This window comes from Dermochelys coriacea, chromosome 2 (genome assembly GCF_009764565.3).
Source record: "Dermochelys coriacea isolate rDerCor1 chromosome 2, rDerCor1.pri.v4, whole genome shotgun sequence".
In the NCBI taxonomy this organism is placed as follows: Eukaryota; Metazoa; Chordata; order Testudines; family Dermochelyidae; genus Dermochelys; species Dermochelys coriacea.
In genome coordinates, this window is record NC_050069.1 from 211,583,577 (window position 1) to 211,606,613 (window position 23,037).

General features: G+C 42.1%; 1 protein-coding gene across 1 annotated transcript in view; it reads right to left on the reverse strand.

Annotated features, from left to right (window-relative positions):
• The window catches only part of DNAH11 (dynein axonemal heavy chain 11), a 308,597-nt gene that overhangs the window by 204,648 nt on the left and 80,912 nt on the right, over window positions 1–23,037 (reverse strand). The window contains 5 exon segments of the mRNA XM_043507131.1: window positions 15,841–16,065; window positions 16,484–16,606; window positions 16,910–17,032; window positions 20,092–20,250; window positions 22,458–22,541. Of these exon segments, the coding sequence (XP_043363066.1) occupies window positions 15,841–16,065; window positions 16,484–16,606; window positions 16,910–17,032; window positions 20,092–20,250; window positions 22,458–22,541 (714 nt within the window).

Genomic DNA, 23,037 nt, shown 5'->3' on the forward strand with positions numbered 1-23,037 from the left:
TTATTCACGTTTGTGTGTGTGTGTGTGTGTGTGTGTGTGTGTGTGTGTGTGTGTGTGTGTGTGTGTGTGTGTGTGTGTGTGTGGCTTTAAAGCTCTTCAAAACGTGATTGCCTGACAGCCCTGCACAGAAAAGTTCTTTATTATCTAAAGAACTAGTACAGAGCGGACATTGGCAATGTCCTGATGTCACTCTTCCAACATGCAAAAACCTTGTTTTGGTGGAACCACCTTTAAGAGGCAGGTTGAAGTCTCTGGCTTCCCTACTCAGACAGACAATCAACAAGGTTGCCAATTAGTGCCAGCTGTGAGAGCAGTTTTTTAATGTGAACTCTTGATCCACTGCCCATATTAGTCAAGCCCAACAAATTCTTGTCATTCAATAGTCACCAAATGGTAACTACTTTCAGATGTTACCCAACTAAGTTCTGTGTGCGTCTCATCACTAATCTTGTCCCATTTTTTATTTTATTTATTTATTTATTAACAATTATTGTGCAATGAACAACAAAGAACTAGGTGGGCTTAGAAAACCAGTCAAAATATTAGGCCCAAAAACTGGTGCTATAGATCTTGGCAGCCTCCTGTAGAAAACGAACATAACCATAAGAACACCAAATATAGGTGAAGCATTCTAGTCACATACATTTCCCCCTAAAATTAAACACATTTACAAGAATTATGGTGTATATTTAACAAGAACTATGTATTTTTTCTTCAGTTGGAAAATATAATTTTCTTTAAATCAGTGCTTGTAGTTTTAGCTAATAGTTATTTGTCGCCTAGGTTTTCAATTCTCAGTTTCAGTAGCATTAAGGAATTTAACCCGATTGTCTGAAATTTAACGTTACTGAAAGAAGATTTTTGTTGGCTGCAATAAAAGGCTTAAAATTAAGTTTGATCGCAGACTAATATCTGCTTACATGTTCTGTTTGTATTTACAGATTATGCAGTGTCAAGTCTCATTTCAACTTTCCTGGCCAAGTATACATGACCGCTAATTGAAGACATAAAATATTGTTTAAAGGTTTCAGGGTGTGCAACAGTATTTTCCAGATTGACTGGTGCCTGTCTAAGTAGGGTGTGGGGAGAGGTAGAAGGAAATAGCACAAACTTGCCTCAGAAAGCTGCATGACCCTTCGATCCATCCTGTCCCCATCCCTTCCCAGCCACTGCTTTTTGAAAACCACCTACTTTCCCTATATTTGTTTCATGGAAGCTCCCATAACGTGTTTGGCAGCAAGAACAGCTCACATATACAGGGCTACAGGCTCATGCAGCAGCCCAAGGGATCCTTAATGGAAACCGCTTCTCTGAGCGGCATGCAAGTTTCTGTGAGTAGAGAACAAGGAGGGAAAACTGCCCTGGAAGGAAAATGGGGGAGGCTATCACCAAGGAAGAGAGGGAGGAAAAAATATCACAACACTCAACCAAAACAAAAAGAGAACAGAGACAGAAAGGGATAAGAAGTGAGAAAATGGAGAGATGAAGGAAACTGGGCCAGGATATGAACAAGGATCCCTCATTAAGGCAACACCATCTGCCAATCCACACCACAAAAGGCAGGGGAGAGCCTCTAACAATAACCGAAAAAGAAAATGACTGACATACAGGTTGAGATAGAATCAACTAACTATTTCTCTCTCCTTACAGGCAGCACACTGATGAGACAGGAGATAACAATGCATTTTGATCAATAAGAGGCTTATATGGCGACGTTTCTCCAATTATTGCAAAAATTAAAAGATCAAGATAGATATTTTGATTAAATGTGCTTGTTTCCCTATCAGCAGATTAGGGTTACACACAGGCAAATCTAACAAGGGACAATGAGAGAGAAAAGGATCTGTTCTAAATAATTAAGGAACAAGGGTATTTGAAATCCAAAAAAAAAAAAAAAAAGTGTAGAAAGCCTTGAGATACGTGGATTTCCAAGTCCCTAAACAGTTACTTGGCTGGAAACCCAGACAGATATTGATCTCGATAGCTTTGCAGATTCACATGAAGTTTAATTTCTTTAAAATAGTTGACATAAGCAGGCTTTCCATCTTGTTGTAACTTTCCTTATCATACTAACCACATAACCAAAAGTAGTTTTTTGTGCACAAACATACAAGTAGCTTCTACTTTGTATTTGTCCCTTTTATTTTTGGGCTCTCTTACCTTCACTCATTTTTTATTTGATGCCCATACTTGCCTTTACTCAGAGCCGCTGGGCTCAAAATTTATGGTGCATATTTTTTTTGACAGCTCTTGTGGTGTTATTAGGTTTCCCAGACATCTAATGTAACATAACCTGTCTTTTCCATAGCCCCAAGTGTCTAAACACAGCATGTCTTCTTACTTTCTACTATTAAATATATTTTGCAACATAAATGTCAATAAGTATGCTCAGGAAGAGGAGATTACTTACTGTAACTGAAGATTCTTCAAGATGTGTGGTCCCTATTTGGATTCCAGATGTGGGTGTGCATGCATACCATGTGCTGGAGCTAGAACTGTTTGTAGAAATGTTCATTGACCCATATGTGCATTGTGCATTGGCCACATGGCACATCCCAGGTTTTAAGAGGCTGAGTGGGTCGATGCCGCTCCAGGTCCTCTTACCCACAAACAATGGGAGTCAGCAGCAGAGGGTATGGAGGACAGGTATTGGAATCCATACCTGCTCTTCTTCTTCGAGTAATGGTCTTTATATGGATTACAGATGTGGGAGAGTAGCAAGCAGTGCTTAGCCTGGAGGGGGGTTCACAGACTTGCAAGCAGTCTGTAGGATGGCGTGGCCGACTGCTACATCCACCAGAGAGGTATCCTGCCACAGTATGCTCGTGAGGAAGGCCAACATGGCCGCAAGCACCCACATTGAGTGGGCTATGACTCCAGGGGCGGGGACAGAAATGTGAGAGAACACCTAGTGTTCCTCAATACAGTGGGAGAGCCATTTGGAGAGGTGTTACGAGGAGAGGGCGTGGCCCCGGCAGTGCTCCATGATGGTGAGGAAGAGCCAGGGTGAGGCATAGAAGGTGCAGATGCGATGGAGATAAAAGGCCAGTGCCTGGCAGACATCAAGAAAGTGCAGTGTTTGTGCCCTGGGGGAGATGAGCAGATTAGGGTAGAAGATTGGGAGGTGTGTTCCACTGGTTTAGGTGGAACGGGGAGGCCATCTTGGGGAGAAATTTGGGGTGCAGAACAGTTGCCTTGCACTTTGTGAAAGAGAGTAAAGGGCAGGTTGGTCGTTATGCTGCCAGCTCACTAACCCAGCGTGCAGAGGTGATAGCCACCAAAAAGATCACTTTCATGGCAAGATGGGTGAGAGAGCAGGTTAAGATGGGTGAGAAGAATGGTTTAAGTGGCAAAGAGTTCTGTGGCACCTTTTAGACTAAAAGATGTATTGGAGCATAAGCTTTTGAATACCTACTTCCGTCGGATGCATGTACAAGGATGGTTAGTGAGGGCAGGGAGGATGAGATTCAGGTCCTAAGAGGGGATAGGCTTCCACATGGATTGGAAGGCATTTAGAAGACTGTGAAAGAAGTGTGCAGTGCTTGGGTGAATGAAGATGGAAAACCCATCCACAGTGGGGAGAAAGGCACTGCATGTCGCCAGGTGGATGTGGACAGAGGAATGTGTGGGGCCCATCTGTCAAAGGTGCAGAACATAGGCCAGGAGTATGGGAATGGAGATGAAAGTCCAGAGGATATTGGTGGTGGTGCACCCAGTGGGTGAAGTGTCACCATTTAGCTTGGTAGCGGGATCTAATAGATGGCCATCTGCTGTAGTGAGGATGTCGTGCACAGGGGCGGAGCACTCCCTGTCTACACGTGAGCCTCATCCAAATACCAGGCCATGAGGTGGAAATGTATGCCTGTGAGAGAAGATTCAGGAGGGTGGGAAGGCAGATTTGGGGGGCAAGTGGACTGGTGGAGGAGATGGTGAACCAATACTGGCAAGGCCAGGAGGAGACTATGAGAATGACAGTAGCATGATCCCATCACACCTGGTGCAGGACTTGAAGAAGCAGGGAAATGGGCAGGAAGGCATAGCAGAGTTTAGTGGTCCAGGGAAGGAGAAGGTATCACCCTGTGATCCCAGTCCAAGGGCTCCTCTGGAGCAGAAAAGGGGATATTTGTGGTTTGTGGCTGTCGTCTGGTATGCCCCATTGGCATAAGACCAAGCGAAGCATGGGTTCATGGAGCTTACACTCGTGATTTGCATAGAAATCTGCATGTCTGCCAGAGTGTTGCTGGTGCCTGGGAGGTGCATGACATGGAGGGTGACCTTGTGCCTGAGGCACCAGTTCAGGAGGAGTATAGCCCCCGTGCAAAGGGAGGGGGACCGGGCACTGCCTTGCTTGTTGATCTATATAATAACCATTTTGTTGGACAGCAGTTTCATATATTCATATATATTAAGGTTAGAAGGGACCATTATGACCATCTAGTCCGACCTCCTGCACAATGCAGGCCACAGAATCTCACCCACCCACTCCTGCGAAAAACCTCTCACCTATGTCTGAGCTATTGAAGTCCTCAAATTGATTTAAAAGACTTCAAGGAGCAGAGAATCCTCCAGCAAGTGACCCATGCCCCATGCTACAGAGGAAGTGAAAAACCTCCAGGGCCTCTTTCAAACTGCCCTGGAGGAAAATTCCTTCCTGACCCCAAATATGGCAATCAGCTAAACCCTGAGCATATGGGCAAGATTCACCAGCCAGATACTACAGAAATTCTTTCCTGGGTAACTCAGATCCCACCCCATCTAACATCTCATCACATGCCATTGGGCCTATTTACCATGAATATTTAAAGATCAATTAATTACCAAAATCATGTTATCCCATCATACCATCTCCTCCATAAACTTATCAAGTTTAATCTTAAAGCCAGATGGTCTTTTGCCCCCCTGCTTCCCTTGGAAGGCTATTCCAAAACTTCACTCCTCTGATGGTTAGAAACCATCTAATTTCAAGACTAAACTTCCCAATGACTAGTTTATATCCATTTGTTCTTGTGTCCACATTGGTACTGAGCTTAAATAATTCCTCTCCCTCTCTGGTATTTCTCCCTCTGATATATTTATAGAGAACAATCATATCGCCTCTCAACCTTCTTTTAGTTAGGCTAAACAAGCCAAGCTCCTTGAATCTTCTTTCATAAGACAGGTTTTCCATTCCTCGGATCATCCTAGTAGTCCTTCTCTGTACCTGTTTCAGTTTGAATTCATCCTTCTTAAACATAGGAGATATAGAACTGCACACAGTATTCCAGGTGAGGTCTCACCAGTGCCTTGTATATCGGTACTAACACCTCCTTATCTCTACTGGAAATACCTCGCCTGATGCATCCCAAGATCTCATTAACTTTTTTCACGGCCATATCACATTGGCAGCTCAGTCATCCTATGATCAACCAATACTCCAAGGTCCTTCTCCTCCTCTGTTACTTCTAATCGCTGCGTCCCCAGCTTATAACTAAAAGTCTTGTTATTAATCCCTAAATGCATAACCTTACACTTCTCACTATTAAATTTCATCCTATTACTATTACTCCAGTTTACAAGGTCATCCAAATCTTCCTGTATGATTTCCCAGTCCTTCTCTAAATTGGCAATACCTCTCAGCTTTGTATCATCTGCAAACTTTATTAGCACACTCCCACTTTTTGTGCCAAGGTCAGTAATAAAAAGATTAAATAAGATTGGTCCCAAAACTGACCCCTGAGGAACTCCACAGGTAACATCCCTCCTGCCTGACAGTGCACCTCTCAGTATGACCCGCTGTAGTCTCCCTGTTAACCAATTACTTATCCACCTTTCAATTTTCATATTGATCCCCATCTTTTCCAATTTAACTAATAATTCCCCATGTGGCACGGTATCAGATGCCTTAATGAAATCTAGGTAAATTAGATCCACTGCGTTTCCTTTGTCTAAAAAAAAAAAAAAAAAAAATCTTACTTTCTCAAAGAAGGAGATCAAGTTGGTTTGGCACGATCTACCTTTTGTAAAACCATGTTGTATTTTGTCCCATTTACCATTGACCTCAATGTCCTTAACTACTTTCTCCTTCAAAATTTTTTCCAAGACCTTGCATACTATAGATGTCAAACTAACAGGCCTGTAGTTACCCGGATCACTTTTTTTTCCCCTTTCTTAAAAATAGGAACTATGTTAGCAATTCTTCAATCATACGGTACAACCTGGAGTTTACAGATGCATTAAAAATTCTTGCTAATGGGCTTGCAATTTCAGGTGCCAATTTCTTTAATATTCTTGGATGAAGATTATCTGGGCCCCCAATTTAGTCTCATTAAGCTGTTGGAGTTTTGCCTCTACCTCAGATATGGTAATATCTACCTCCATATCCTCATTCCCATTTGTCATGCTACTATTATCCCTAAGATCCTCTTTAGCCTTATTAAAGACTGAGGCAAAGTATTTTTTTAGATATTGGGCCATGCCTAGATTATCCTTGACCTCCACTCCATCCTCAGTGTTTAGCAGTCCCACTTCTTCTTTCTTTGTTTTCTTCTTATTTATATGATTGTAGAACCTTTTACTATTGGTTTTAAATTTTCTTTGCAAGGTCCAACTCTACTTGACTTTTAGCCTGTCTCACTTTATCCCTACATGTTCTGACTTCAATAAGGTAGCTTTCCTTGCTGATCCCTCCTATCTTCCACTCCCTGTATGCTTTCTGCTTTTTCTTAATCACCTCTCGGAGATGCTTGCTCATCCAGCTTGGTCTACAACTCCTGCCTATGAATTTTTCCCCCTTTCTCGGGATGCAGGCTTCGGTTAGCTTCTGCAGCTTAGATTTAAAGTAATCCCAGGCCTCCTCTGCCTTTAGATCCATAAATTCTTCAGACCAATCCACTTCCCTAACTAATTTCCTTAATTTTTGAAAGTCAGCCCTTTTGAAATCAAAAACCCTAGTTGCAGATTTATTTTTGTTAATCCTTCCATTCAGTTTGAACTGAATTAGCTCATGATCACTTGAACCAAGGTTGTCCCCTACAACCATTTCTTCTATGAGGTCCTCATTACTCACCAAAACCAAATCTAAAATGGCATCCCCTCTAGTTGGTTCAGCAACTACTTGATGAAGGAATCCATCAGCTATCACATCTAGGAAAATCTGAGCCCTATTATTATTACTAGCACTGGTCCTCCAGTCTATATCTGGGAAGTTAAAGTCTCCCATGATCACACAGTTTCCATCAGTATTTACTTCATTAAAAACATTAAAGAGGGCTCTATCCATATCCAAATTAGATCCCGGCGGTCTATATCACAACCCAAGCACTATCCCAGGGGAGGCTCTAGTAGTTTTCTTCCCCAGTGTAATTTTTACCCAGACGGACTCTGTCTTATCCATTCCATTGCTTCTTATTTCTTTAAATTCTACCTCATCACTGATATACAATGCTACTCCACCACCTTTACCTTTATTTCTATCTTTCCTAAAGAGCACATACCCTTCAATACCTGTAGTCCAGTCATGACTTCTATTCCACCATGTTTCCGTTATCCCTATAATATCTGGTTTCACTTCCTGCACCAGTAGCTCTAGTTCCATTTTGTTACTGAGGCGCCTCGCATTGGTGTACAAACATCTTAATTTTTGCTGTTTGGCCTCGCTTACATTCTGTACCTTATTAGGCATGGTCATTCTACAGCCAGTATAACCTATTAGACTGGTATCTGCCCTTACACTGCCCTTCCTCCTTATATACGTTCTCCTACCCACGGCCGTATCCTTTCTTACTTCGTTTTCTTCCCTCACAATGCTAAAATCCGGCATGGAGATTACCTGGACATCTCCCAATCATCTCCCCCAGATTTCTAGTTGAAAGCTCTCTTAATCACTTGTGCCAGCCTCCATCCAGAAGTCTATTTCCTTCCCTACTCAGATGAAGACCATCCTGAGAGAACTGTTCTCTGTCCATGAATGCCTCCCAGTGGCCATACATCCCAAAGCCCTCCTTATAGCACCACTGCCTGAGCCATCTGTTGATGGTCAGAATCTTGTCACACCTTTGTTGCCCTTTTCTAGAAACAGGCAGAATCCCACTAAAGATCACCTTAGCCTCGATTTCCTTAACCATCTTCCCCAGCCTAGCATAGTCTCCCTTAATACTTTCCAGTGAGAATCTAGCCGTATCATTTGTTCCCACATGAAGGATAATTAGAGGATTCTTTCCTGCTCCCTTTAGGAGCCTTTTCAACCTCAGGTCTACATCTGTATCTTAGCATCTGGAAGGCAGCACACCCTTCTATTCTCTGGATCAGCTCTGGTTACAAGCCTGTCTATTCTTCTCAGTAAAGATTCCCCGATCACATAGACCTGCCTTTTCCTGGTGACGGTGCTATTTCCAAGTCTATCCCCTGTTCCCTCTGGCTGCAAGTTCTTTCCATTCCTATTCTCCCTTGTAATCCTCTTCAACCCATCCTGCATCCTCCTGGGGCTCATATTTGGTGTAGTCTCCATTGACTCTTCCCCTTTTCCTATAGGGCTAGCCGCTCTTCTCTTCTTCTGAGAAGAGAGAAGAGAAGGGGAGCCAACTAGGGGGAGCGCTTTTCTTGACCTGCTGCTCACAAACCGGGTAGAATTAGTGGGGGAAGCAAAAGTGGATGGGAATCTGGGAGGCAGTGACCATGAGTTGGTTGAGTTCAGGATCCTGACGCAGGGAAGAAAGGTAAGCAGCAGGATACGGACCCTGGACTTCAGGAAAGCAGACTTTGACTCCCTCAGGGAACAGATGGCCAGGATCCCCTGGGGGACTAACATGAAAGGGAAGGGAGTCCAGGAGAGCTGGCTGTATTTCAAGGAATCCCTGTTGAGGTTACAGGGACAAACCATCCCGATGAGTCGAAAGAATAGTAAATATGGCAGGCGGCCAGCTTGGCTTAATGGTGAAATCTTAGCGGATCTTAAACATAAAAAAGAAGCTTACAAGAAGTGGAAGGTTGGACATATGACCAGGGAAGAGTATAAAAATATTGCTCGGGCATGTAGGAAAGATATCAGGAGGGCCAAATCGCACCTGGAGCTGCAGCTAGCAAGAGATGTCAAGAGTAACAAGAAGGGTTTCTTCAGGTATGTTGGCAACAAGAAGAAAGCCAAGGAAAGTGTGGGCCCCTTACTGAATGAGGGAGGCAAGCTAGTGACAGAGGATGTGGAAAAAGCTAATGTACTCAATGCTTTTTTTGCCTCTGTTTTCACTAACAAGGTCAGCTCCCAGACTGCTGTGCTGGGCATCACAAAATGGGGAAGAGATGGCCAGCCCTCTGTAGAGATAAAGGTGGTTAGGGACTATTTAGAAAAGCTGGACGTGCACAAGTCCATGGGGCCGGACGAATTGCATCCGAGAGTGCTGAGGGAATTGGCGGCTGTGATTGCAGAGCCCTTGGCCATTATCTTTGAAAACTCGTGGCGAACGGGGGAAGTCCCGGATGACTGGAAAAAGGCTAATGTAGTGCCCATCTTTAAAAAAGGGAAGAAGGAGGATCCTGGGAACTACAGGCCGGTCAGCCTCACCTCAGTCCCTGGAAAAATCATGGAGCAGGTCCTCAAAGAATCAATCCTGAAGCACTTAGAGGAGAGGAAAGTGATCAGGAACAGTCAGCATGGATTCACCAAGGGAAGGTCATGCCTGACTAATCTAATCGCCTTTTATGATGAGATTACTGGTTCTGTGGATGAAGGGAAAGCAGTGGATGTATTGTTTCTTGACTTTAGCAAAGCCTTTGACACGGTCTCCCACAGCATTCTTGTCAGCAAGTTAAGGAAGTATGGGCTGGATGAATGCACTATAAGGTGGGTAGAAAGCTGGCTAGATTGTCGGGCTCAACGGGTAGTGATCAATGGCTCCATGTCTAGTTGGCAGCCGGTGTCAAGTGGAGTGCCCCAGGGGTCGGTCCTGGGGCCCGTTTTGTTCAATATCTTCATAAATGATCTGGAGGATGGTGTGGATTGCACTCTCAGCAAATTTGCGGATGATACTAAACTGGGAGGAGTGGTAGATACGCTGGAGGGGAGGGATAGGATACAGAAGGACCTAGACAAATTGGAAGATTGGGCCAAAAGAAATCTAATGAGGTTCAATAAGGATAAGTGCAGGGTCCTGCACTTAGGATGGAAGAATCCAATGCACCGCTACAGACTAGGGACCGAATGGCTCGGCAGCAGTTCTGCGGAAAAGGACCTAGGGGTGACAGTGGACGAGAAGCTGGATATGAGTCAGCAGTGTGCCCTTGTTGCCAAGAAGGCCAATGGCATTTTGGGATGTATAAGTAGGGGCATAGCGAGCAGATCGAGGGGCGTGATCGTTCCCCTCTATTCGACACTGGTGAGGCCTCATCTGGAGTACTGTGTCCAGTTTTGGGCCCCACACTACAAGAAGGATGTGGATAAATTGGAAAGAGTACAGCGAAGGGCAACGAAAATGATTAGGGGTCTAGAGCACATGACTTATGAGGAGAGGCTGAGGGAGCTGGGATTGTTTAGTCTGCATAAGAGAAGAATGAGGGGGGATTTGATAGCTGCTTTCAACTACCTGAAAGGGGGTTTCAAAGAGGATGGCTCTAGACTGTTCTCAATGGTAGCAGATGACAGAACGAGGAGTAATGGTCTCAAGTTGCAATGGGGGAGGTTTAGATTGGATATTAGGAAAAACTTTTTCACTAAGAGGGTGGTGAAACACTGGAATGCGTTACCTAGGGAGGTGGTAGAATCTCCTTCCTTAGAGGTTTTTAAGGTCAGGCTTGACAAAGCCCTGGCTAGGATGATTTAACTGGGACTTGGTCCTGCTTTGAGCAGGGGGTTGGACTAGATGACCTTCTGGGGTCCCTTCCAACCCTGATATTCTATGATTCTATGATTCTATGATTCTTTGCCCTTCCACCTTCAGTGACTACCTGCTGAGCCCCTTCTTCATTTTCCAACTCTGCAAACCAGTTCTTAAGCTCAGTTGAATGTGGCAGGATCTGATAAGGGGCAGGAATGCCTGACAGGCCAGGTGGGCAACCTGAAATGCCAATATATTGATGTGCATCCATGCTACTTGCAGTGTCCAGATGCTTTGAGCCATACAGCCCTCCAGATGAGCACCCCACCCAACAAGGGAGATGTCCGTGGTGAGAGTGGTGTGGGGAGAGCAAACGGGATGCCCTTTAGGACCTTGGATGGGTTGGTCCACCACATGAGGGAAGCTAGAACAGAAGTGGGAAGCAGAATATGCTTGCTCAAGTGGTCCATCTGAGGCTTGTAAATCTGCTGGAGCTACAGTTGGAGGCAGTGCATATGCAGGCAGGCACGAGAAGTAATGGAGGTGCAGGTTACCATGTGGCCAAAGAGGGAAAGGCACTGGTGAAGTCGTGTATGAGGGTAGCGGCAGAGCTGCGCGATGAGTGAAGTGAGGGCAGCAAAATGTTCCACTGAGAGGAAGGCACAGCCTGCGAGAGAGTCCAGACACACCCCGATAAATCAGAGTGTACGGGTAGGGAGGATGATGGGACTTGTCCCTATTGATGCAGATACCCAGGCCAGCAAGGAGGGCATGAAGAGTCTAGATAGCAGAAAGGACACAGGTTCATGACCGTGCAATGAGGAGCCAGTTGTCCAGGTAGGGAAACAGAGTGGCCAAGATGATGCATGTGACCTGTGACGATGGCAAAAACCTTCATAAACACATGCGGAGCAATGGTAATACCAAAGAGTAGGGACCTGGAACTCATAATGAGAGTGCCCCACAGATGACGTCAAGTACCCATTGATCAGTGGTGATCTTGCCCCAATTGTGGGTGAACACGGCAAGTCAGTCCCCGAAGATGATCTGGGATGCTGAAGGAAGGGTGTGAGGTGGTTCATGGGTCTTGAAGGGGGAATCAAAAGGGCTGCTTGGATGACAGTGAAGTTGGGCCGAGGCGGTGGAAGTGGCAGAATAATGGGTCACTGGGTATGTTAGCAATGGCGAGAGGGCTTCCATGGGTATTGGAAGTAGGGCTGGTAGGTGGATAATTCTTTGGTAAAGTATTATTCCTTGCTTTAGGCATCATATCCCTTCTAAAATATGCTGCACCGAAGGCACAGAAATAATTCTGATACCCTAAGAATTAATGGCTGCAACAGGAGTGGTCTCTACTGGGATGTCATCTGGCTTGTAGATAAGGTGATGTAAAGCTTCTGAATAATATTCAAGTGCAGATGCTTCAATATAAATGAGCCTTTAGCTGTCACACAACCTGGCAGATTACTGTTTGAGGGGAGCAAACAGAGTCATGGTTACAAAAACATTCCAAGTACAATAGTCAGAAGCTCAGTCAGTGACAAATATAACAAACACCATAGATCTTTCTGTACTACTTGTCATTGTTACAAGTGGCATGCCTGAGATTTGATCTCTAACAAATGCTGGGCCACAGGCAGGATGGACTTGATGATCTCATAGGTCTTTTCCATCTTTGACTTTCTATGAGATATTGTGCATATGCCATCTGTAATATTTCCTGTAAAAGAAGGCACAGCACTTGAAACACTTCCTCCTTTCATTTCTCCCTGCATGATGCTGGCTAGCAGATAGCCAGCTCAGGCTAGAGCAATAGGGTGTATGTAAATATCAAAGAAATGCTAAAAGGTCATTGTGTGTTCAAGCCAATTCATTTGTTAGAATAAATCAAAAGGAGATTTGATAGTATTGTTTTTGCCTATCTGTATTCTGTTGTCTGTTATCACGTTAAATTAACTACATGTAAAGTATATCCTGTAATTAGGTAATCCTAGATCAAAGAAAAAAAAAAACAATGAGGAGTTTGTGGCACCTTAGAGACTAACAATTTTATAGGGGTTTTAGCCCACGAAAGCTTATGCCCAAATAAATTTGTTAGTCTCCAAGGTGCCACAAGGACTCCTCGTTGCTTTTGCTGATACAGACTAACATGGCAACCCCTCTGAAACCTAGATCAAAGGTGCATTAGTATTAGGATGAAAATTTACTTAATGTGTAAAACTTCATGAAAATTAATGAAAGATTGTTTGGACTGCTGTAAATAAATACATTGATGTACAATCCAATTACTGATACATACATAAAAAGAATTGGTGCCTTGGAACTGTAAATGAAGAAGCATGCTAATTTCAAAGCATGGACCATTGTGTTCGACAATGGGAAATCCACAGATGTAGTCTGTGTTTAGTCAACAGAAAGGAAAAACCCATGCTGTGATGGAGACACTAGCCAGATTGCTTTCTGGGGAAGGCAGCTATACAAGTGATCCTCAAAAAGAAAAGGAGTACTTGTGGCACCTTAGAGACTAACAAATTTATTTGAGCATAAGCTTTCATGAGCTACAGCTCACTTCATCAGATGTAGCTCATGAAAGCTTATGCCCAAATAAATTTGTTAGTCTCTAAGATGCCACAGGTACTCCTTTTCTTTTTGCGGATACAGACTAACATGGCTGCTACTCTGAAACAAGTGATCCTGTATCTCTGGACTGATGGATTCTGACATGGTGAGTGGTTGGACAGAGATCCCTAGAGCTATTCTGTAGGTAATCCTGAGAGACTTATGAAAAACTAGCAGATTCCAAAATAATAGCAGATTTAGTACTTACAAACTTTGATTCACTTGTTAATGTATTTTACCTGCTTTAACCTCTCAATAACTCATTTCTTTTTCTTAGTTAATAAACCTTTAGTTAGTTTACTAGAGAAATTGGCTGTCAGCATTATCTTAAATGCGAGATCCAGAGTATCCATTGACCTGGGGTAAGTGACCAACCCTTTGTGGTTGGGAGTAACTTAATGATTTTTGGTTTTAATAACCCTTCATCACAATGTCCAGTTTGTCTGGGTAGTAAAGAGAGGCTGGAGAGCCTAAGGGGACTGTTTGTGGCTCCTTGGTGAGACTAATATAGTAATCCAGAGCACACATTTGTTCCTGGGTTAGTGAAATTCCACCAATTTGGAGTGTCTGCTCTGTTTTCTGACAGTCTGACCTAAGATTGGCACTCTCTGCTGTAAGCCATACCAGAAAATGTGACACCCTGTTTAAGCACTTACAATTTTTCCCCACAAAAAACAAAGAAACAAGCAGGGACTGTATTATTTACAAATATTTATGTTTTGTTTACAGTGAAATCATACTTTAAAGAAGCAAGCAGCCATACATTATCACCTCACAATTAATACTGAGAAGGTCTTTCTTTGGACATAATGAAATTGCAAAAATGTGCAAGCAATATTACCTGTCTTGGCTGTGTTCCTTTTGAGAGGATGTCAAGTAAATCAGCTGAAGAAACAAAACAGAACCTATTCAAAATTATAGCTTAAATTTTACCTGTGTTGCAGACTTTCAAGTTTTTCATATAGATTTGGTTTGGTTGCAGCTTCTATCACATCTTTTGTATTTGCTGTCACAATCATTAATTCTTGTGCGAAAGTGAAGAGGTGTTAATTATAACATCTAAAATTCAAACCAAGAAATTCCTTTTCATACCATTTGCTAAAATGAGTTAATAAAGGTGCACAAAAGTTGGAGAGAATGGTACTAATTAGTTTATTTCTGGTTCCATTTTTATAACTATTTATTTAGTTTTATAGCTTTTTAAATTGAAGGTAAAAGCATTAAATAAATGTAGAAATACACTACAAGTCAATTGTGCCCGAAAAAGAAACTTCTGCTGCACTTTCCTGATCACTTTCACATGATCTCTTCTAACAAGAGTGACAAACGGTAGCAGAAAAGTATCAACTCCCATCATGTTTCTTTGCTTGGACTGAAATATAAATGACCTGATTCTCCACTGCCTTGGATCTTATGTGATCATTCACACCTACACAAAAAAGCTGAGAAGTAAGCATAAAATACTACAAAATCAGAATGGCAGTGTTTTACAACTCCTTTGCACTGGCATAAGTGATGACACAAGATCCAGAGCTACAGAGAATCAAGCCCAAAAGATTCAGATCTCAGTTAAATCAAGATGCATCCATTAGATGAAAAAACTAATTTGAAAAGTCTTTTCTCATTACAATTTGTCCAGCACTGAGCTACTGGAAATATTTGCGATCATCCTATACTATGGACTGGATTATGTCCCTGCCTATATAACCATAAGGGGGAGAAAACTCCTCACACTTTAGGTCCAGGTTTATAGGGACAAACAGGTGCTGTATACATGCTCTATTCCCTCACCCAAACCAGTGGATGAGATGGGGCAGAGGTTGGGTGGAGCACTAATTTCTTTCTCCATGTTTAAACATGTGAGTATTATCTGATAAGGACCAGTAGCAGATCACTACCCCCTAAAGCAGCATGGAAGTCTTTCAGAGCCCTGGCCTGCACTCAAAATTTATACCAGCATAGCCATGTTGGTCGGGGTGTGCAAAAGATTACCCCCCACCTCCCATCAATGGAGCTTATTCTGACAAAACCCCCGAGTGTGGCTCCAGCTATCCCGACTGAAGAAGGCTCCCATCTGCCTAGCTACTGTGGTTCAGGGAGGTAGCTTTCCTATGCGGGACAGATCTCCTCCTTCTATATGATTCATCTACACAAAGGGGCTATTTTGGCATAGAAGTTGTAGTATAGATATAGCCTGAATCATGATTCTTCTCCCCTGTGCTGATCCTGGTGTGCTGCTCCTTAGCATAAAGGTTTTTTCCACTGTTGTATTTGGTTTTCTTCTTATTCATTATTAATGAAATCTAATTATCCACACATCAGAATTAAAATAATATTTTATGATGTGTATTTAAGATAATGGACACTCTACTTTTCCTAAAATAAAAAGACAAGAGGAACCATTTTACTATGTTATGATAAATTATGTCCTACTAACTTTGAAGTCTGCATCAACTCCATCAAATCTTTTAGCGTCTTCAGGCAACTGGGTTCGGATATCTTCAGAGCCAAGGAAGATGCTTTCTTGATGAGACCATGTACGTTAAACTTCCATCCAAGTGACAGTGACTGAGTCTGCCACATTCAATGTCCTTTGCCAGCTTGTGACCTGTTCAATTAAATATTCTACATACTTACTTTGCAGAATTGTTTGCAACTGAACCTAGAAAAACGGAAGGAGAGCAGCAAAAAAGTGGTAATCAAAATAACTTATCAAGCACAGGAGCCATAGCTAAGTAAACTTTTACAAATGCTCTTGCAACTATTATTGTTGTATATCAGAGCATAAGACATTTTCTAGCCTTGCAAATGGACAACATATTATTAAATGATTTCAAAGAATCTAGGAAAATATAAAACCAGGGAGCTGTAATTTTGCTAACTCCTACAGAGAGACAGGAATTTTCCTTAAGATATACATAGTTAAACAGCATACATATAATTTTATAGACTAACATCTGGGGCAAATAGGATTCACTGTAAATAAACATTCTAGAAAAAGTTGCGAGTTTAAACTATTAAAAATACATCAGGAATAATGAGAATACATTACTGGTAATATTAATACACCAAAGTCTTACCTAGTTGTTCTCTAAAGTTCCAAAAAGCTGTTCATCAGATTTTAATAATGGAGTTCTGGTTCTGTGATGCTCTTCATAGCAGAATTCCATGGTAGCCCATGTTTGGCTGATCTCTGTAAGAATCTGGTTAAAAACAGTAGCAGCAACACTTTTATATACAGTACTTAAGTTTGATGCCTCAGGTTGCAAAACAAAACTGTTCTGTTTCAAAAAGCAGTATTTGTAAAATACACCACATGCAAGCAATTAAAACACTCTTTCATCTACTGCCATTGATCACATATCACTTTCCAACTAGGTCACATGAAACCATGTGTGTCAGCCATAAAGAAAGTTATGGCTAAGTTTTGTCCATGTTCATGAGTAAATTAATATGAAGGATTGTTATGCCAAAGGATAACAAAAAGAGAAATGGAATTAACCCACCTTCTCAGTGCTCAGCTCTTTCACTGATTTGTCAACAATGCTTCGCACTTCATCTTCCACCTTATGCAGCTGTAGTCCCAGCAAGTCTGCTAAGGTTGTGCCTTCAGTTATTCACAATCTGACCTGTAAAATAAACAAAATCATTGTACAAAATATGCCTTGTGAGGCATATTTGAAAACTAATACCTTGCTGGTCAATATCATGGTGAAATGTGTGTAGCAACATTATATGTAAAATTATGAAAATAAGCTGAAATCATGATTGAAGTGTGTTTACCAGACAAGTCTGGGGAGCAAGTAAACATGTTTCTCAAAGACAAAGGACAAGCTGACGCATCCAGACAGATGTCATCAAAGCTGTTGGGCCATCACCTTCAAGTGGCCATTCTTTGGCAAGAAAGGGTGGCCAGAGCAAAGAAATCTGCATCTTAGCAAACAACAGCATGGAACCTTTTTCCACCACCAGACCCCTTGTCTCCATCCTCACAGTGGGAATGAACGTAATCTAGGAGTAACCTTCAGGAAAATGCATCATCAAAAGGAGACAGAACTATAAGAGTGATGGGCAAAAACACCAAGTTCTCTCTCCCTATCCATCTCTCACTCTTGCACCTAAGACGACAAAAAAAAACAAGCCTGTGAGAGCAGATCCTGGCCTGAGAATTTGGTCAGCAATGGTACTGGAAACGTGGTAAGAGATTTCAACTTAAACCAAGTCTAGTTTGTTAAGTTTACTAGGAAGCTTCCTTTCTCTTGTAACCATTTCTGACTTTAATGCCTTATACTTGTACTCCCTTAAAATCTCTCCCCTTATAGCTAAATTAACTTGTTTTATTCTTTAAATCAAAACTAACCCAGCATTGTGAGCTGTATGAGTAACTCCATTTAGGGTAGCAAACTGTTGTATATTGATTCCCTTAGAGGAGCAAGGGACTTAATATACTGGACTGCCCAGGAGAGGGCTTGACAGTGCAGAACACATGTTTTGGGGAGAAATCATGGGATTGTGTTGAGGTCACCCTACAAGTGGTAACCAAGACTAGTGGAAACCAGAGTGTGACGGACATGTGGCTGCCAGGCTGCAGCTATGCACAGACTCGGGTGTTGCCTGCATGCTGGAAGGCTGTCTGTGAGAAGCCCAGGTGGGAGCTACTGCAGCAAAGCCTTGAGAGACACCGAAGTTCGCAGGGCAGGGGTGACACAGCCACTCATGAGTCTGGATTGCACCCTGGAATGTCATAGATACCCACTGTGCTTTTGTATTGCTCCATCAACTGTACTGGAAATAAGATTATCCCATTTGGAAATACCTGCCCGACATGAACACATATTCCCAAGTGGAGTATGGCTGAAGCAGGCTTTTAATGTAAGGTAATCTCAAAAACTTCTCCTTATATAGATGTTAGGAAAATTAGAGATCCGTAAAGTCTAAGATTTAAGCAAGGCTTTTATAGTTTTTAAAACGTGGTGCAATTCTCAATGTAGTACTATATCAAGAAGTATAAAGAAACAGCACCTATGTTGAGGTTTTATAGAATCTGATTTAAGTGTCCTCAGGAGTCAATATCCTCACACTAGCCACAGCTATAGTCCTCTCGTGACTATTTTCACCATTGAACTCAGTGCATAGATACTGTTTGAGTGAACTGGCAGGAAACTGAGCGCCAGTCCTCAAGTCAAGGGTCGTACTTATAGTGCATAGATGCCAGCACATGAGTAAATCTTTTCAGGATTGGAGACAAAAGCTACGTCTACACCGCCCCACAGTTCAGAAGCGTGAATAGCAGTGAGCACCACTGTGCTGCATCAGAACTCCCCTGTGTGGATGCTGCATGCATGAACCTAAAAGCTTCCCTCGTTTGTATTGGTGTAGACAAGTAAGAGGCAAAGTCTGATGTGTTTGTAGAGCTTCCACTAAAGTCAATGGAAGCTGCCTGCTTGCATCAAATACTCTGTAAATTATATTTTCCCTTCCCCATACTGTCACTTCTCCTCCTCTTTTGGTAAGTCCATTTCTTTCATGAACTCTAAACCCTCTTTATTCAATATTCCAGTTGTCTTGATTTAGCCACATCTGTCACCTCAACCAAAACATACTTTGCCCTCATCATCTATGTTTCTAATTCAGAAGTCATGTCATGCATACTCAGAATAAGAGCTGACTGAAAAATTACTACATTTAAAAATTTTCCTCCAAAAATGGCCTTCTATTGAAGTTGAAATGTTTTGTGTTTTTCGGTTTTCTATTTTTTCCTTTTCAGAAATAGCTGAAAATCCTATAAAAATTCATGACAAATTACAATCCCTAACCCAAGAAGTTGGTCCATTTGAATTCTATTTTTTTTTGTGAAATTCCTTTTTCAACCAGCTCTATTCCCAAACATTTATGTAAAATGAACAACCCTTTTCCTACACCAGCTTCCCTCTTTTTTGTCTTATCCAGCATCAGCCCCACAATCCACCCTCCCATTCTTTCAGCCTTTGCTATGAAAAGGTTGTGTGTGTCTTCTAAATAAATAAATAAATAAACAAACAAACAAACCTCATTTGCATCCTTCCCTCTCTCTGGCATTCTTCATTTCATCAGTGGCTCCATCACAACCTTAAAACATTTCATCCTCATTACTATTAGCTTGTTTTTAACAATAATTATTAGCAGTATTTTAATCCTGCCAGAATGCTGTGGGACACTGGTCCCATACTTATTCTCAGAGCTGGAAAGGCGTATTACGGCACTTCCCATGTTTGTGTTCTGGGGCTTCTTGAATGCAGCACTCAGCTGCTGCTTATTTGTAAATATTTATAACAGCCTCAATCAGGATTGGGCTCCATTTACTGGGCACGGTACACACAGAAAAGAGATCATCCCTTCCCGTAATCAAACTCTCCCTTCAAATCTAGTTGGCAACCCTTTTACTAAGCAAGCCAGGTTTCACTTCAGAAGATTGGATTTTTCCTTTTGTTCTTGTATAAACTGTGAAGTCACCTCTCAACACAGAAGGGATCTAAATCCAAAACCCTCCTTTCTGCCCCCGCAGGATATGCTGTGACTGATCCTTGAGACCAATCATCTCCTTTCATTCCTTCATTCTTGGCACCACTAGCTTAATTAGACACTGGATGCCACCAAGTACCACTATACTGATGGCATGAGAAAGCATTGTTTGTTGTTGGATACTTACATCTGTTGCATTCATGAGTTGGTGCCAATGTCTCTCTCTTATTGCAAGATTCTGCAATTCTGTTACTGCCCTCAGTGATGTCATTAGGTTCTTCACTGTTAACTTCAGACCTGTGTATACATCCCAGGAGTGAATTTCCTTGTCCAATGACCACACTTCCTAAGAAACAGGATAAAATAATGGTCATGGTTACATGCTACTTTCATAAAGTCACCATTCATCTTGCTGATAGTGTTTAAAAAAAATTCTTTCCAAAATTCTTTTCTTACTCCTCGGGGGAATTGTGCCAAAAATTCTGCAACAAAAGGTTTAAAATTCTGCGCATAACATTTGCAAATTCTGCATATTTTATCGGTCAAAATAACACAATATAATCACACCAGTTTCAAATATTTTTAGTCATTTATTTCAAAACACCTGTCAGCAAGTACGTCTGTAACAATACAGACAACAAAAAAGATTGAGAAAATGTTTTTGACATATAGATTCCTTACTAGGCATATTAATACAGAACTCTGAGTAATAATTCATTTAAACTACAATACAGAACTGTATTTCCTGCACCCCTCAGAAGCAGTGCAAAGGCGTGGGGGAGTCAGGGGTAATGGAGGAACTGAGGGAGAGGGAAGTAATTGCTGGGAAGAAGCCTGGATGTGAACTTGGAGGGTTGTTGGGTATGGGTGGGAAAAGTATGGAACAGGGTTTTTTGAGGAGCGGGGAGGGATTGTTAGGGGACTTCTCCCACGCAGACCCTGGCTGACCCCTAGCCTCTCCCGTTCAGTCAAGCAATGTGTCCCCATGTGTCCCTGCACTCCCTGTCCACATGTCCCTCCATACCCACTCAGACACCTACTCCCCCCATCCCTATGTGGCCCTGCACCCACTCCCCCTTGTGGCCCTGCGCCTCCACTCCCATTCATCCCCAGGATGCCCTCCCCCATTAGCCCTTATGAGCCAGTATGTGTCGCCCCCCAGCAGCTCCACGCTTTCCGTCTCCCATAGCCCCATCTCATGACCTGGCTAGACAGGCACTGTGAAGAAGGCAGGCTCTTTCTTTTCCCTAGCTCGCCAGGAGCTGCTGCTCTGGTCTATTGCCACAGCACCCTCTGGTGGGCAAAAGGCAGAATGGCAGCAACTTTTAGCAAAAGCTTTTTTCTGCACAAAAAAAGTTAATTAATGAGTTGCGCATATTTTTATGTGCACACGCAGTGGCACAGAATTCCCCCAAGAGTATCTTCTGTACATAAATATGGGAGTCTTAACTATGACAAGATTAGGGATGGTTTTAGTTGGGTTGTTGATCCATGTTGTTACTTGTACTATTTTATTGAAAAAGTTTGTAGATTAACCTAAAGCTCTCGATGAACCAGTTTTAAGTAAACTGAAAATAAATAAATGAATATATTTAACCAAAATCTTTTTATAATCACTGTATAAACCAGAACCCTCTCCTTTATTATGGCTCTTATGACCTCGGTCTAATATTTTTATAAGTTAGTTTATTGCATGTAAGAAACTACTTCCAACAGACTGGCATAACTAGAGGGAAATCTTTGGTACATGCAGAGATGTGATGAATGTGACATACATGTCACATGTAATGTATAGCAGTTGTCCGGATTAGAGGGACATTATTTATTTAAAACCATGGTTTAAAATTGAGAGAGATTCACAATGAGCCTGATTCTTCTGTCACTTACACCAGTATAAGTAAGGAGTACCTCCACTAAAGTCCAGTTAATTTGGTGTAAAACCAGTCTGGGGGGAGATCCATGCCCACAGAGACCTCTCTTTCACTTTTCCCTATGATATAAGAGAGGGTCCTGCCAATTCTCCTAGTATCTCATTTCCTGTTTCTGATCCAATCTCCCCATGTTCTATAAAACTATTGCCTTCTCCTTTATACAGCTCCCATCAGGAAACCATTATTAATATTTTAAGGGAAGAAGTTCCATATTTTCAAAAAGTATTCTTCCCTCTACAAGTGAAAGTCTTCAACAGACTTTCAGTGCTCCTGGACTAGCAAAATCTGTCCAAATATAGAACACAAACACCTGCAAATTCCACTGATCTCTGGACTAATGGCTTTCATCTGCAGAAACCCCCACATAGAGTCCCACCTTCTTTATATTTTCCAACTGCCTCAATTCAGAAAAGTGACAGTAAGATTTTACCATATACACTCACAGCATGAGGAACCTAAGCCAGAAGGATAAAAAGGTTTAAAGAAAAAAAAAAAGTTCCAGAATGTTCAGTTTGGACAAAAGCAACAAATAAACTGAAACATCAGATAGCGGGTGGGGAAAGTGAAAAAGGGTTGGCAGGGAGACAGATAAATTGCAGCAATAGACAGCAATGGAACCTGCCTTGGCAAACCTTCTGAGCTCTGCATCCATCTGTTCCACATTAATCTGTCTCCACTGGGTTTTAGTCCAATCATCAATGTTGCTCTGGAACAGTAAGTACACATAAAAGTGTCAACAACAGTTGGTGAAAACAAGCTTCTGCTATATAGTAGATAAATGGATATGATGGGTGGTTCTATCATCCAGTGATAGCCCAAGTTCCTGAAACAGTATCTCTACTTTTCAAGCCTGCACCACCACTGCCAGCCCAAACTATACCAAATAACCCATTGTCTTCAAGGCTAAAACATAAAACAGGTATTAAAGCCATTTCAAGTTTCAGTCTCTGATGATGCCAGTAGAGCCATGTGTGTATAATCATTTATTATACTATACATAGTACTGTATCTACATTTCTAGATATGATAGGATATACACACAGAGTCCTGAAACTGCCATGAACACTTACGAGACCTGCCAGTCAAAAACAAACAAACCCACATCTCTCCTTTACCACGTTAATGGGGAAAGAAAAAAAAACAGCAAAACACTGACATTTGTTTTAGAGAAAAATTATCCACTTTCTTGGAGTGAGTAGAAT